This window comes from Chanodichthys erythropterus, chromosome 8 (genome assembly GCF_024489055.1).
Source record: "Chanodichthys erythropterus isolate Z2021 chromosome 8, ASM2448905v1, whole genome shotgun sequence".
In the NCBI taxonomy this organism is placed as follows: Eukaryota; Metazoa; Chordata; class Actinopteri; order Cypriniformes; family Xenocyprididae; genus Chanodichthys; species Chanodichthys erythropterus.
Genome location: NC_090228.1, coordinates 717699 through 732175, shown reverse-complemented (window position 1 = coordinate 732175; position 14477 = coordinate 717699). Strand labels below are relative to the sequence as shown.

General features: G+C 43.0%; 3 protein-coding genes across 5 annotated transcripts in view; all 3 read right to left on the bottom strand.

Moving 5' to 3' along the window:
* Nucleotides 1–393: 393 nt before the first annotated feature.
* Nucleotides 394–4655, bottom strand: gpr19 (G protein-coupled receptor 19). The gene is made up of 2 exons (XM_067390773.1): nucleotides 4517–4655; nucleotides 394–2531 (listed from the first exon to the last, which is right to left on the bottom strand). Exon 2 carries the CDS (start codon nucleotides 2505–2507, stop codon nucleotides 1242–1244), a length of 1266 nt encoding a protein of 421 aa, XP_067246874.1. The 5' UTR covers nucleotides 2508–2531; nucleotides 4517–4655; the 3' UTR covers nucleotides 394–1241.
* Nucleotides 4656–4967: 312 nt separating this feature from the next.
* Nucleotides 4968–13751, bottom strand: tbk1 (TANK-binding kinase 1). 3 transcript variants are annotated; one of them, XM_067391294.1, is made up of 21 exons: nucleotides 12968–13416; nucleotides 12323–12428; nucleotides 12071–12211; nucleotides 11724–11853; nucleotides 11339–11520; nucleotides 11093–11253; nucleotides 10902–11012; nucleotides 10650–10829; nucleotides 10356–10552; nucleotides 9723–9781; nucleotides 9426–9553; nucleotides 9185–9286; nucleotides 9028–9106; nucleotides 8821–8942; nucleotides 8326–8402; nucleotides 8209–8248; nucleotides 8030–8131; nucleotides 7201–7297; nucleotides 7014–7114; nucleotides 6133–6204; nucleotides 4968–6051 (listed from the first exon to the last, which is right to left on the bottom strand). In XM_067391294.1, exons 2-21 carry the CDS (start codon nucleotides 12407–12409, stop codon nucleotides 6000–6002), a joined length of 2220 nt encoding a protein of 739 aa, XP_067247395.1. In that variant the 5' UTR covers nucleotides 12410–12428; nucleotides 12968–13416; the 3' UTR covers nucleotides 4968–5999. The 3 variants fall into 3 exon arrangements, with proteins under 3 accessions (XP_067247395.1, XP_067247394.1, XP_067247396.1); XM_067391293.1 differs by lacking the exon at nucleotides 12968–13416 and adding an exon at nucleotides 13564–13751 and having other exon boundaries at nucleotides 4969–6051; XM_067391295.1 differs by lacking the exon at nucleotides 12968–13416 and adding an exon at nucleotides 13564–13748 and having other exon boundaries at nucleotides 4970–6051; nucleotides 9426–9517.
* A 603-nt stretch (nucleotides 13752–14354) lies between these two features.
* Nucleotides 14355–14477, bottom strand: part of c8h11orf98 (chromosome 8 C11orf98 homolog) — a 4596-nt gene continuing 4473 nt past the window's right edge. The window contains exon 4 of the mRNA XM_067391292.1: nucleotides 14355–14477. This exon is cut by the window's right edge and continues 579 nt beyond it. The gene's annotated coding sequence lies outside the window, so the exon portion shown is untranslated.

The window sequence follows — 14477 nt, the reverse complement described above, 5'->3', positions numbered from 1 at the left end:
TTTGTTCAACCGTATTTATTATTTATCTAAGCAAAATTTTATATCTGTATTTTAATCAAATTATTTATGTTTAAGTGAAATAATTATTTTAATGTAATTAATGTATTTTTCACTGTTTATTCATTTTTTTTTTTTTTTTAACAGGGTTAGGGATAGTATCATTAATTTTGTAATTTTAGTGTTCATTCATTTTTATTTTAATCAAATGTATTTATTTATTTAGTGTAATCTAACATTTTTACACAGTTCTCAGAGCCCCAAACACTCCTGTGATCAAAAGCTCCAGTTTCTGAATGGTTTTGATTCGTTTGCAGCGTCAGTAAACACATCCTCGGTCATCAGCGAAGGAACACACAGACAGAGGCTTTCGTTTGAATCGTACTGAACGTTTAATTGTAAAATCACAGGGACACGTCTGTCCTGCATCATGAAACGACACACAGAACTATGAGACAAAGATTATCTGTAACTACAGGCACAAAAAACACAAACGCATCTTCCGAAGATTAACATGAATCCTGTAGGATCACAGACTGACCAGAAACACAAACAGAAGAACACGTGACGGTCAAACGCTGCCTTTCATTGGTCAGTCAGCGGTTTGTAGAACTCACAGTTAGCACCACGTTTTTGCATTTCAACAGATTTAGATTTAATTGAGGTGCGTTCACATTTACTGCTGATTTCCCAGACGAAATCCAGTTATTCCAACAGGAATAGTTTGGCTAATGTTTTAATCGAATCCGCTGTGCTGACCGACAGAAAGCGGCGTGTTTTGAAAGCGGTCTCTAGACTTTCGACGAGACGTGTACCATTCTGAAATATCGCTGTGATCGCGCCTCCAGTGATCGTGGTGCAGTTAAAGCAACGGTTCACTCCAAATTTGTTTTTGTTTACTCACCAGGAAACATTCTCAGAACGTTCTGACAAGGTTCTCTCAACGTTACGAGCAAACGTTCTTCCAGTAACGTTTATCTAACATCTGTTTAAAGTTATCTGGTCTTTAATAATGTTCTCAAAAAGTAACATTTTTATCATTTTTTATCTTTTAGTTGAACGTTTCCAAAATGTCTGAAGAATAATTAAATGGAATGTTTCCATAACGTTTGCATAATGTTTCCATTTTTAAACGTTCTTAGGATATACTTTTGTTAGTTCGACAGGCTTTTTGAGAAACAGCACTGGGTTTATGACGACGTTAATTTCTGAGCGAACCATTGCTTTACGTCAACCGCGAGCCTTTACACAAAAGTGTTGGGTGGGTTAGCGCTAATAGGCCATGCTAATTTCTTCTCCTTCGCTTCTCGGTCAAAAGTGTCGTAAACCGAGTCTTTGATGAGGGTCTTTGCCGGCACGGGCAGATCGACCACGCCCACGTAGTTCTTTTTCGCAATCCGCGAGCTGGCGGTGATGGTGTAGGCGTTACTGCGGTAACACTTCATGGACGACATGCAGAACGTCTCTCTCATGCCGCGCCTGAAGTTGGCGTTGTACACGGAGTAGAGCGTGGGTTTGGACGCCGTGGAGCTGAAGGAGATCCAAGCCACGGCGATGAAGAACAGCGCCCCCTGTCTGCCGGAGCCCGACGCCTCCTTCGGGTGCCACAGCTGTGCTACGTAAAACGGCGTCCAGGTGAGCAGAAACATGCCGTTGAGCATCAGGAACATCTTTATGGTTTTGACTTTAGTCCTGGGGACGATGTTCATGGTCCTGCGCACCGTTCGCCCGTCTGCGCCGATCCTCCAGATGTACCGCACCACCCGCTGGTAGAAGGACACGATGAGCAGCGCCGGCACCAAAAACCCGAAGAGCAAGTGCGCGACCGCGTACGCCAACCCGTCCCAGCTGTCCGCCAGGAAGAAGTCGCAGTGGTTTCGAGACGTGGAGGATCCGTAGAAGAACAAGCACGGCGACACGAAGGCCGCGTCGAAGAGCCAGGACGCCAAAATCATCCGCTTGGCCTTCTCGCGGGACACTTTAAAGCTCAGCGGGTACACGATGGTGTAGAACCGGTCCACGCAGATGGACAGAAGCACGTAGACCTGGACGCCGGGGCACAGGTGCTGCAGGTAGCGCACGGCCTTACACGCGGCCGCGGTCAGAGGCCAGTGACCCGCCGACACCTGCAGCAGAACCAGCGGCGCGCAGGCCAGACTCAGCAGCAGGTCCGCGCACGCCATGGACACCACGAAGTAGTTGGTCGTCGACTGAGTTCTGCGGCTCCGATGGATCACCAGACACACCAGCGAGTTTCCCAGAACCGATATGACCCAGAACACCCCGAAGACGAGCCCGAGGAGCGTGACCTCAGCCGGGGTCAGGTCGTACGAGGTCAGCGAGCCGTTGCTCTGGAGGGAGGCGGCGGACGAGGAGGCGTCCAGACGACAGATGAGCGGCGCCGGCGATCCGGACGGCGGCGTGAAGGAATCGTTCCTGTCGGAGTAGTTGAAGAGGACGGCGGAGTGGAACGAAGGCTTTACGCCCTCCATGGACAGGAAGTACACCATCTGCCTCTCTGCGTCGGGTCAAAGCTGAAAGACACGACAGGTACAGTCACATCACCTCATCTCATAATGAACTGTTTCACTGCAGCTTCACTGGAAATAAGAGCTGCGATAATATAGTTCATACTTTGCAATGATTTAAACAATCAGGCGGTTGAGAGCTTTCGCTTTACACGAGTGAACTGTGTGTCTGCAGGAAAGGCTGGATATAATATACATCCGAATGGATACAGAGAGCCGTGTGATCATGTGAGGTTAAAGGTTGAGCACATGAACATCTTCTGATCTAGAACCGTGATTTTGATCATGTTCTTTTAACAGCAGATCTGCCATCATCTGTTTTCCCTGTCAAACGTGTTTCCACGGCTGTTGTGCCGAGTGAATTTTCCACGTCACATGATAATTTATCAGGTTTGGTCCTCTAGAGCCTTTTATTTTCAGTTTTTCTGTTTTACACACACTGCTGAAGGAGTAGAGGTCAGAAAACGAGATGTGAGGAAACAATCAATCTCTTACGAGCTGATCAAATCAATCAGGTGTTCAGTTGATTTGAATGTATGTTTATACATTCATTTTAATTCATTTTAACACCTGATTGAGTTGATCAGCTCGTTAGCAGAGACTCGTCATCAGCTGATCCGAGTGTGTCCGATTACAGAGACGGAAGCGTGGACGACTTCATGATACTCTGATGGTGTTTATAGGAAAAGAGCAGATGGCATGAAGGTGAGTGAATGAAGATCTCAGTTCTAGAGAGATTAAACACTAAACGGCTCAAATCTGTGATGGAGCAAAACTCAAATATTGTCTGTAGAAACATAAACATTTCATAGAGGTGACAGATTTCATGTTTATCAGTCAATTAAAGCGTTGTGTGCGAGATGTAAATCATCCAGAGAGTTTATATTCTATTAAAGGCATCAGAGACTCGGAGATGTTCCTCCAGAGACGCTCATCAGGAGTGTTGTGCTGATCTCAGTGTAATTCATCAACAACATCCTCACATCAGCACCCCAGATAAAACATTCTATAAACAACATTTTCTTATGACATTATTAAGATCTGACTGGCGTTCTCATGATGCTGAACAACATTTTGGTTTTTTTACTTGATGAATGTTCTCATAACGTTGAGAGAAAACGTTCTGAGAACATTTCTGGAATATCGTTATGTTATTTATGATATTTTAACGTCAACCTACTTGGGATATATTTACAAATAAACATTCAATTAATGTTATATTTGCGAGTAAGCAGAATGTTGTGATGAACATCGTAAACTGTTAAATATCGCGACAAATATCGCCCTGATCGCGACAAAAATGGTTCATTTTAACCTTTTAAAAACATTGCAAATCACTGTTTACACAATGTTTTTAGAACATAAAGTTGCTTCAGATTAACTCGGAACGTTCTGGCAAGGTTCTCTCAACGTTATGAACAAACGTTCTTCCAGTAACGTTAATAGAACGTTCGTTCAAAGTTATCTGGTCTTTAATAATGTTCTCAGAACGTTACAACAAAAACGTTATTTACACATCTTCTTTCTGAACTGTTTCAGTTGAACGTTTTTTTTTAATGTTTCTACTTGTTTCAGAACGTTCAGAGAACATTCAAAAGTAACGTTCTCACAATGTTTGAAGAATGATAAAATGGAATGTTCCCTTAACGTTCACGTAACCAAGAAAAAAAAATCATAAAACATTTTTTAAAAAATACTTTTTGAGCAATAACAAATAACGTCTTAATAAGAACGTTTTAGAACATGTAATGTTATTTGTTAATAAAAACTATTGAAACCCAAAGATTCATGATGAATTCATCATCATCATCATCACTGAAGGCCTGTCATGATTCTTCGTCAGCACAAACGCTCATATTTCTGACTGTATGTTCTGAGATCTGCTCCTGGTCGTGTTTATGGAGATGTGAGCGTCAGGAACGCGGTAATGATGTTCTGCTGAGCGTCGTGTTGTTTTCGTCAGACATGTTTCAGATGTTTCAGAAACGCACCTCAGAGTCTGAAGCTGATTCTTCTTCTTCTTCTCCTCGGATCGTTTATTCCCTCCATCATGAATCCGCGTCGTTTCTCCTCATCAACGCGTTTCTTTACGTTTCCTCGGACTGACAAATCAACCACAGCATCCACGCGCATCTCCAGAGACGAGCAGATACACGTACGAGCGCGCGCGCGCGCACTAATCATCGGACCCGCGGACGCGCGCGCACTCAGATCAGATCCCTGTATGTAAATCCGGTTTGATTGTGCTCATGAATTATTCATATGAGCCACGAATTGTTTGTTTTATTGTCCCGGTGGGGCTCATATAAAACACTGATTTGTTGTTTTGTTTTCGTACTGAGCCATTAATGATATTCACTTACACATCAAATATTTATTAACCTTCTCTGCATTACATTTTCATGAATACATTATTTAGCATGTTTATAAAGCCACTGTGAGGACATTAGGATGGATGCAGCTGTTTATTATCCGCTCTGACGTCAGTGTGTCACGTGACCTGCAGGGTTTGTTCTTCAGTAAGTGTCATGAAATGAATCTGTCCAGCGTTTGTCACATTGGTGCTGATGCTGTTGTCTGAGGCTGTTGCCATGGCAACACAGCTGCTGAGCAGAGGCTGTTCTTTTGTGTCTGTTGTCATGACGACTCATAGCTGTATCCTCAGTGTGTGTGTGTGTGTGTGTGGAGGAAGATCATTTCTAATTTCAGTTACAGACACGCATTCAGTTTCGAGCCGCTCACATTCCCTTGTGTTGACCTTTGACCCCAGGTTTCAGTCATGAACACACAAATGTCTCTGATATGACCGGTCATGAATGAGCTGTCAATCACTCCTGTATGAATCACATGATGTTTCATTTTCATTTCATTCTGTCAAGTAAACGTTTAAAGATGAGAAACACGTGAAGGTTTTATCAGAACTGATGTTCATTTAATGTCTATAAATAGTTTTCATTTACACAGTGAAACATTACAGTCATTTATTAACTTTTCGCCCAGCTGACGGAACGTTCTCTCAACGTTATTAACAAACGTTCTTCCAGTAACATTAATAGAACGTTCGTTCAGAGTTATCTGGTCTTTAATAATGTTCTCAGAACGTTTGCACAAAAACATTATTCATTCTTTAAATGTTTCTGTTTGTTTCAGAACGTTCAGAAATAACATACCCATAATGTTTATACAATGGACTGTAAACGTTAGCAGAACGTTCTTATAACGTATCTGTGAGCTGGGCTGCAGGAACACAAGAGCGTTTAATAACCGCACAGATGTTTATGGATCAAACTGATGAGATATACTTAATTTTCATGACAAAATCACTTATTTGGACTGAATAGCAACTCTAGTTTGATGTTCACATTCACAGAATCAACGCAAGATTAAAATAATGGCATAAAGAAGACTTTCGGCCGCGTCTGACGTGTGTATTTACAATCTATTCATATGTACAACTGACAGAGTTCAGATCCGTCACATGCGATCCACGGCCCTGATGCCGCCGTCCACCGTCAGCGTGCCGAACCTGAAACACAAAACCACAAACCTGAATAACAGAGAGGATTGTGACGGTGAATCGGTCCTGTAAGAAGCGCTGAAGCTTCACCTCTCCAGGAACAGGTTGTTCTCCGCCAGCTCCTTCACCACTCCCTCCATCTCCTCCTTCAGCTTCTTCATCCTGGAGTGAATATAACCGTGAATTAAATCTCACTCGATGCGTCAGTAATGAACATCCATCTTAGATTATACAAGCACAGATGAAGGACTGAGAATAACGTTCCTCACACAAATCTAGCGTATGAAATACAGTCAAACACTGCAAACATGATGTTCTTCCTGTCTCGTTTCCAGCACAAACATCTAAACATTCTTAAATCAAGACACATTACTGGAGAAGAGAAATGACTGAAGATATTAAGACGTTTTTACTAAATCTTTTTAATAATATTTTAATCTCATCAAAAGTCTCAAGTTTATTTTTCTGACGCCACTGGCAAATGTTCTGGTTTTAAGCACAAACTTGTTCTAGGAACATTTTTCTAACGTTCCCATTAAGTTATAAAAATGTCATTTCTTGGTTTCCTGTTTTTTAAAAACATTTTCTTGGTTCTGTGAAGGTTAAGGAAACATTCCATTCTGTGAGAACGTTACTTTTGAATGTAGAAACATTTAAAAAACGTCCAACTGAAACATTTCAGAAAAATAATGTTCCATGGATGATGTTTTTGTGCTAACAGTTTCAGAACATTATTAAAGACCAGATAACTTTACTGGAGGAACGTTTGTTCATAACGTTGAGACAACGATGGTCAGTCCAACGATGCGACAAAGTTCAGAAATGTGTAACTCTATGCAAATGAAGAGTTCTTTGGGAGCGACAGCCAATAGGAGTGATCCGTCAGTGGAGGAGGAGCTACTTTAGTGACATCATCGCCAGACACTGGTGACGTGTGGACGCAGCGTAATGTGAAGTGACGTCACACTCACCCCAGCGTCATCTCCACCAGTGTGCTCGGACTGAGATACGCCTGCGGTTTGATTCCACCGGCCGTCATGGGCATCATCTTCTGAGGGAGCTGCTCCATCAGCTGCACACACACACACACACACACAACGTTAGCGTCTTTGTGTCATTACAGCACAGCTAAACAGAGAGCACTTCCTGTTTACTCACTTTATACACGCGCTGCATGAGCAGGGTCACTTCCTGTTCCATGCTGCCGAACTGACCGGTCAGAGACAGGAGGTGCTTCCGCACGTGATGGAACTTCCTGCAACGAGACGTTCGTTCATCAGTGAACTGCATCTGCAGCTGAGCTCCAGTCACAGTTTCCATGGCAACAGAGCAGAAGAGCCAATGAGATCACTGCGCTCACACTCATGGGTGTCAGAATACAGCAGGTCATGTGACGGTGATTTTTATTTTTTTTTACCTGTTTACAACAAGGACGATAACTATAACGATTTAATAATTGATGTACACTGCAAAAAAAAAAGCGTGTCTTATTTTCAGCAAAATATCTAAAAATTCTTAAATTAAGATACATTTACTGAAATGACTGAAGAAATTAAGAATTATTTTCTGAAAATGTATCAAAATTAAGTCAGTTTGTGCTTAAAATATGAAATGAAATCAAGATAAAAATACTAAGCAAGATTTTTTTTTTGCAGTGTAACCGAGAATAGTGAAGTCGATAAAAACAGAACGATATTTTATCAAAGAACGATAAAAACACTGACAGCCAATCAGAATCCATCCTGCTTTAAAGATCTCGAGCATTTAAAGAGACGGACGACAAAACTGCAGCGCTTATAATGAACAGAAGGATATCGTGCGCTGGTGTGGACGCTAATATAGCGATCGTTCTGTGTGTGAACGAGCCTTTCCACGTGAACTCAAACAGCTTTGTGCTTTTAGAAAACCTCAGCAAGAGACTTTAATAACAGCATTCATCAGGTGGTGCACAGCGGTTTCTCAGAGCGAGGGCACGGAGGACTCTTACTTCATCCATTCCTCGCTCTTGGAGATGAAGAGGCGATATTTCATGGCACACTCGTCTGTGAAGAGCGCCCGCGCTTTGGTGGCGTGAAGAACGAGCTTTTGCCTGCAGAAGACAGAGAGACTCGTGTCATGTGACGCGTGACGGACGATCAGTTCAGCTGCAGCAGAACACACACTCACTTGTCAAACTTGTGGATCTGTTCTTCGTTATACGGCAAACCTGAGGAGACGAGACACGAATCAAACACACGGACGATGTGAGAATCAAAGGAGCGCTCACGAGGGACTCAGACTCACGTCTCTCGGCCTTGTCCTTCTTGAACTGCTGGTAGATGGCGCTGATGGCGTCCAGCAGAACTTTGATCTTCTCCACACTGGACGAGAAACACAACAACAGTCAGACTGACATGCTTTCATACTTGATTCACTTACAAAGATCAGTTTATTATACTTACTAGAGTTATAACAGGAAATTATGCATAATCACATGCAACGAACCCTGTAATCTGAGTGCATGTTCATTAATATTACTCTGTTATAATTACACTGTAACCCAAATATCTAACCAAGCACAATGACTATTGCCAACATGTTCAGAAAAATAATCTTGTTTTCCCTTTGACTTTATTTCTCTGACTCCACTGGCAGATATTCGTTCTTGTTTTAAACACAAACTCACTTTGAGTGTTTAGATGTTTGTGCTGGAAAACGAGACAGAAACTCTGAGGAAGAACGTCACTGTTTGCAGTGTTACGAACAAAGAGTAAAGAGTGCTGAAGGAGAATCACCCACTTCCTGTCTTCCGGATGCGTTCCCACTTGCTGCGTCCACGTGTCGGTCAGACTTCCTCCCGGCAGGAACATGGTGCTGATGTCCTGCAGCGTCTGCTCCATTGAGGCCAGAGAGCTGGACAGCTGCACAGAGAGAGCAGATGATGAGAGCGCTGACATGAAGCAGCTTCAAACCTTCACAGGACGTGGAGAATCATCAGCATCTCACCCGCATCACCTTCTTCCTCGTGTCCCGGATTTCATCATATTCCGCCGACAACATGTTGCCCTGCATCAGAACCTCACACCTGTAACACACACACACACGGGAGATGATGAAGACACGGGATCTCGCTCAAAGCTCCGTCTGAACGCGCGTCACTCACAGCTGCTCGGTTCTCTCCAGCGATTGGCTGCAGTAGTTACACGCGTGAATCACCTCCGCCTTCTTGTGCATCGTCTCGCCGTACTCGTCTTTGATCAGCTCGCTGCAACAACAATTCAATAACCGCGTAAACTTCATCAGTTAAGAAACGAATTCGATTTCAGCTGTAAAGCGGCTCCACACAAGACAATCGTGTCATCATTCAGCTCAAGCGCTTCGTTTCTTTACATTCATGAACTCACTTCAGGCCTCGGACGGCTTTCCTCACCAGCTCCTGGTACAAAAGCAAAGAATCGGACGTCTTCCACAGATATCCCACGTCACCTGCGAACGTCTGAGCAGAAACACGGCTGACATCTTTACTAACATGCTGAAAGCAATCAGAACATCTTTACAATCAACTCAAGCTAAAGTCGGCTTAAGAAGATCGACGGCTCTGAATCATTGTGTCCTTAAATAACCTGCTGCCGCCTCCTCAGATCTGATCCATGACTCACTAAACAACAGACTTTAGTCGAACACTTCCTGTAGTTTCTTACCTTAGCATAGCTGGCATCCAAATCCAGGTCGTAGCGCGGCTGTACTTTAGGTGGGCTGGCTGCAAACACATGTGATCATTATCAGCGTGTGGGTGAAGAAATACAATTCATTAGATTCATTTGTGATATTACAAGTAACATGCATTATGTAATCAAATCGTTTTTTTGATGTAACGTGTAAAATAACGCATTACTATATATATATTTCAGGTACTTTTCTTAAAAAGTAATGCATGTTACTTATAATATTAAAATTAATTTGCTTAAACATGTTTAAAACTACTAAATGAAAATTCTCGTCTCTATAACGTAGTCACGAATGCATGCACGGGAACAGACAAAAAGCACAAAACTGACAAAACGCAATACTTCCAATAAATGAGTTGTACACTAGGAAATATAATGTTCAGAGATATTTTGTATGTCAGACAGTGTGTGTGTGTGTGTGTGTGTGTGTGTGTGTGTGTGTGTGTGTGTGTTGTACAGGCTGCCGTTGAATGCATTACTGTGTAAAAAAACACCTGCAAGGACTGGAAGAGATTCAGCCAGGTGAGAAAAAATAACATAACGCAGAACTTGACATATAATCTAACAAACATCACATGACTGATTTCATCACGAGACGAGACTCACGGTCTTCAAACAGCAGGCCGACGGTGTTGACGGGGTCTCTGCTGAGCAGCATGATGGGATTTTCTCTGGAGGTCTTGGGGAAGGTCTGAGCCTGACGGTTGGGTTCGAGGATGAGACGTCTGCCCTCATAGAGGAAGTCCTGATGGGACGGCGTTATGTTGGTCCGTCTGAAGAGCAGCTCCTGAAAGAGATTCGCCCTGAGCGAAGAGAAAACATCAAGCTGTTCAAATCACAGTCTGTAAAAAGGATTCATCACGATCATGTGTGTGTGTGTGTGTGTGTGTGTGCGCTCACGTGTTGTATGTGTGAATGTAGATGTGGTGGAGCGTCGCCTGCTGCAGACTGAAGACGTAGACCACGATGCGGTGCAAGATATCGCTGGTCTCGGCGAAGAACTGGTCGAAGCCCCAACATTTCTCCTGGTCAGCCTCCAGGATGTTGGCCAGCACTGGAGTGAGGAGACTCTGAAGACCCCTGAAACACACACACACACACCGTCAGACACGCTCCTCCACACCAACCGGACCGTCTGAGACTCTGACGTACTTTGAGAGGCTGCAGGAGATCGGCATCTCTGAGCTCCACTCGATCTTTCCGTTCTCAAACTTCTGATGGCCTGAGATCGCGCCCGGCGGCTTCTCTGTGATGATCTTATACCTGCAGAGATCACAAACGATCAGGTGACTAACAGACGAAGGTCAGACGGATGAAGCCGAGGCGTGTTCGACGGCACCTACATGACTTCTTTGTTCCTGCGCGGCCCTTCGAAGGGTCTGAACGGCAGGCTGCCGGTGGCGGCGTGATAAAACGTGACTCCGATGCTCCACAGATCCACCGTGGCTCCGTATTTCTTCTGGTGGTCTTTCCTCAGCACCGCTCGCTCGTACATGTCAGGGTGCTGCAAACGCAGAGATCGACAGAAACATACAATTATTTAATTTATCATGTTTATATAGCACATTTTCCCATCATCCTCAGCTCACCAGATATTCCTCAGTGCCGTAGAGGGACACGAACTGCTCGTCGTCTTCCAGCTCGCGCGCGGCTCCGAAGTCGGTCAGCTTATAGACGGATCGTCCGTCTTCTCCGATCACACGCATGATGTTCCCAGGCTTGATGTCTCGATGGACGATCCCGTACTCTCTCAGATGATTCATTCCTGCCACTTCATGTAGGAACACAGAATCTATTGGGTTTGACTCTTTTGAATCTTTAGTTCTGAACTCAAATGAACTTCACTTTGGATCATAACTGGAAGTATGTGAAGTTATACTTGGATATGAATATTCACGTTACATCAGAAAGTCATCTGATTATGTAATGCATGTTACTCTAATATGTCACTTTACTTGTGAATCTAGAACTGACCAACATCCTGCAGAACGATGAGGAACTCGTCCTCCGGGAGGCCGTAAGCGTTGGTCGGCTCCTCCAGCACCGTGTACAGGCTGCCGCAGGGACAATACTCCATCACCAACACCTTGTGACGCGTGTTCGACTGACACAAACACCAACAATCAACTCAACACATTTCTGACTGACTGTGATGTTCAGAGCGAACAGGTATTACAGGTTACAGGCATGAGGAAGTGACACAGGGATGAGAATCGGAACATAATCGACCCCTAAATTCAGCTCAGAAACGACACGGATGTTTTTCTTACATCAGCTGAAAGTTAAAGTTAAATCAGTTGCACGTGACATCACGGTCTCACCTCCTCCTCCACGGCGAAGAGCTTGACGATGTTTTTGTGGTTCAGTTTTTTCAGCACCTCAAACTCCCTCATCTGGACGTCCAGCGGCCGCAGGAAGCTCAGGTTGTTGAACACTTTGACAGCGTAGAGGTCACCGGTTTTCTACAGAGAGATTTGAAATCATGTTATAAAGTCTAAAGTTATTATTATTAAATTCCAGATAACTCTAAAAACCTTCTGATTAAACTCAGTGTGTCAGGTGATCATAAATACCTTGTGTCTACCGCGGTACACATTGGCTGTGGCTCCCTGACCCAGCAGGTCGGACATCATCCACAGGTAGTTCGCCGTACTCTGCATGATGACTCTATAGATTCACCTGAAAACACATTAAATATAAATATATTAAATAAATATTCATGAGGATCAATTATAAGTCTGAAAACAGCATCAACACTAACAATCTATGATAATTCATGTTTGGTCAGTGTAAACCTCATCATATGACAATGAGAATAATTCAGTATAATAGTATTTTTTCAGGTATTACCCAGCTAACAGGGAACGTTCTGACAAGGTTCTCTCAACGTTGTGGACGAACGTTCTTCCAGTAGGGTTAATAGAACGTTCGTTCAAAGTTATCTGCTCTTTAATAATGTTCTCAGAACGTCAGCACAAAAACATTATACAACATCGTTTAGCTGGACGTTCGTTGAACGTTTTTTAAATGTTACTTGTTTCAGAACGTTCAGAGAACATTCAAAAGTAACCTTTAACTAATGTTTGAAGAATGATACAATGGAATGTTCCCTTAACGTTCACATAACCAGGAAAAACATTTAAAACTGGACGTTCATAGAACAATTCAATAATAACGTTTTCATAACGTTAGCAAAACGTTCTTAAGATTGCATATACCTGTTGAATACAACGGCAGCCCAGCTGTTTTGATTCGTAACACTTTAGCTTTCGTTTTCCTGATATTCACGCAAACTAATACAGCACAAGTGAAGGTGATATTCGTGCACGTTCATGAGGATATTGTGAAATCAGCTGCGGGATTGTTTTGCGTCGTGACGTCACAGATCTGCGGGAATTTCCCGCATCAGCGCGTGATTCTTTCGCCCTTTTTGCGTGAAACTAAAATAAAATCAGTTAAAACAGTGTAAAAGGAGATGCGAGACCGAATCGTGAGGTTTATATCATCTTTACAGATCGTTACGACACAGAACCGACTGAAACTGAAAGTGCATTAAATCTAGAATCTTCTGACAGAATAAAGCGGTTTATTATCGCGCTGACATGAGATTTGATTTAAGAGATCGACGCACTGAACACGAGCTGCTTTTACTCCACTCAATAAATTAATAATAAACACTTCAATCAAAACATTGCATTGTTCCGTCTAACATTAGATTAATACAGTAAACACGGATATAATAAACTATAACATGCGCGCTGAGCGATGATTATATGATGTATTTAATGCCAGTATTAGATGTTTATTTTCTCACCTCGAGAGCACGAAAGTCTCTTCCGTTTTCCGTGTTTTCATCACATGAGACGCGAGAAACACGGGCCGTGTTCACAATGACACCCCGCATACTACCCGTACTGCCGCTGCAGGCTCTGCTCTCGAGCTCGGGTGATTGTTGAACCCTACGCGTTAAGAGGCGTGTTCATAGATGCAGATTCTGAATCGATTATCGCTGCGAAATGAAAAGTTTCGCGTATTGTTTTGATTAAAGCACTTATAGTGTATACTGTGTAGTATGCTAGAGTTCCAATGCGAACACAGCCACAGACAACCGTAAATATCATATTAGAGGAGAACAGAAAATACTGCATGTAATTGGAAACGCCATTCGCTGGCGACCCCTGCTGGTCAGAATCAGTCGGCACTACAATTACTTTGGTGAAAAACTTCATTACCCATGATTCCTAGGACGGAAGCGCTGTCAGCGCGTTACTGCCGCCTGCTGGTCAGAAACATGAAGCGCGTCTGCAGCAACTTTTACAAAATATGGTTTATTTTTGAAGAAACACAAACTCGTTTCGTCACTAAAGTCAGTCAGTAAATTCATACTGATAAATCCACGGATGGAGAAACAAATAAAGCTGTGAACTCTTCAATGTGACGTGCGCGCGCGTGTTGTTGGTGTCTGATACTGCTGTAGCGCATGCGCAGCACTAGAGGGCGACACACACCCGCTGCTGTAATATATGTGAACCTTTATGTGTCATTTATTGATAAAAATCATATAAACATTCGCTATAATGTGTGTTTGTCATCTTGACGGCGACATAACGCTTCTGAATCAACGAGGATTAAAATATAAATGGATTTGAAATCTTTTATTGTATTTATAGCATTTATTTGATCAAAAATACAGTACAATAGTGAAATATTGCAATGTAAATCAGCTGT

What these genes read in the sequence shown, in the direction of transcription:
- gpr19 (XM_067390773.1), bottom strand. Translation starts at nt 2,507, where the DNA reads ATGGTGTACTTCCTGTCCATGGAGGGCGTAAAGCCTTCGTTCCACTCC.
- tbk1 (XM_067391293.1), bottom strand. Translation starts at nt 12,409, where the DNA reads ATGCAGAGTACGGCGAACTACCTGTGGATGATGTCCGACCTGCTGGGT. An exon ending in CATCGTTCTGCAGGATGTTG is followed by an intron (nt 11,521 to 11,723) that starts GTCAGTTCTAGA and finishes TCCTACATGAAG; the next exon opens with TGGCAGGAATGAATCATCTG. An exon ending in TACATTCACACATACAACAC is followed by an intron (nt 10,553 to 10,649) that starts GTGAGCGCACAC and finishes CTCTTCGCTCAG; the next exon opens with GGCGAATCTCTTTCAGGAGC.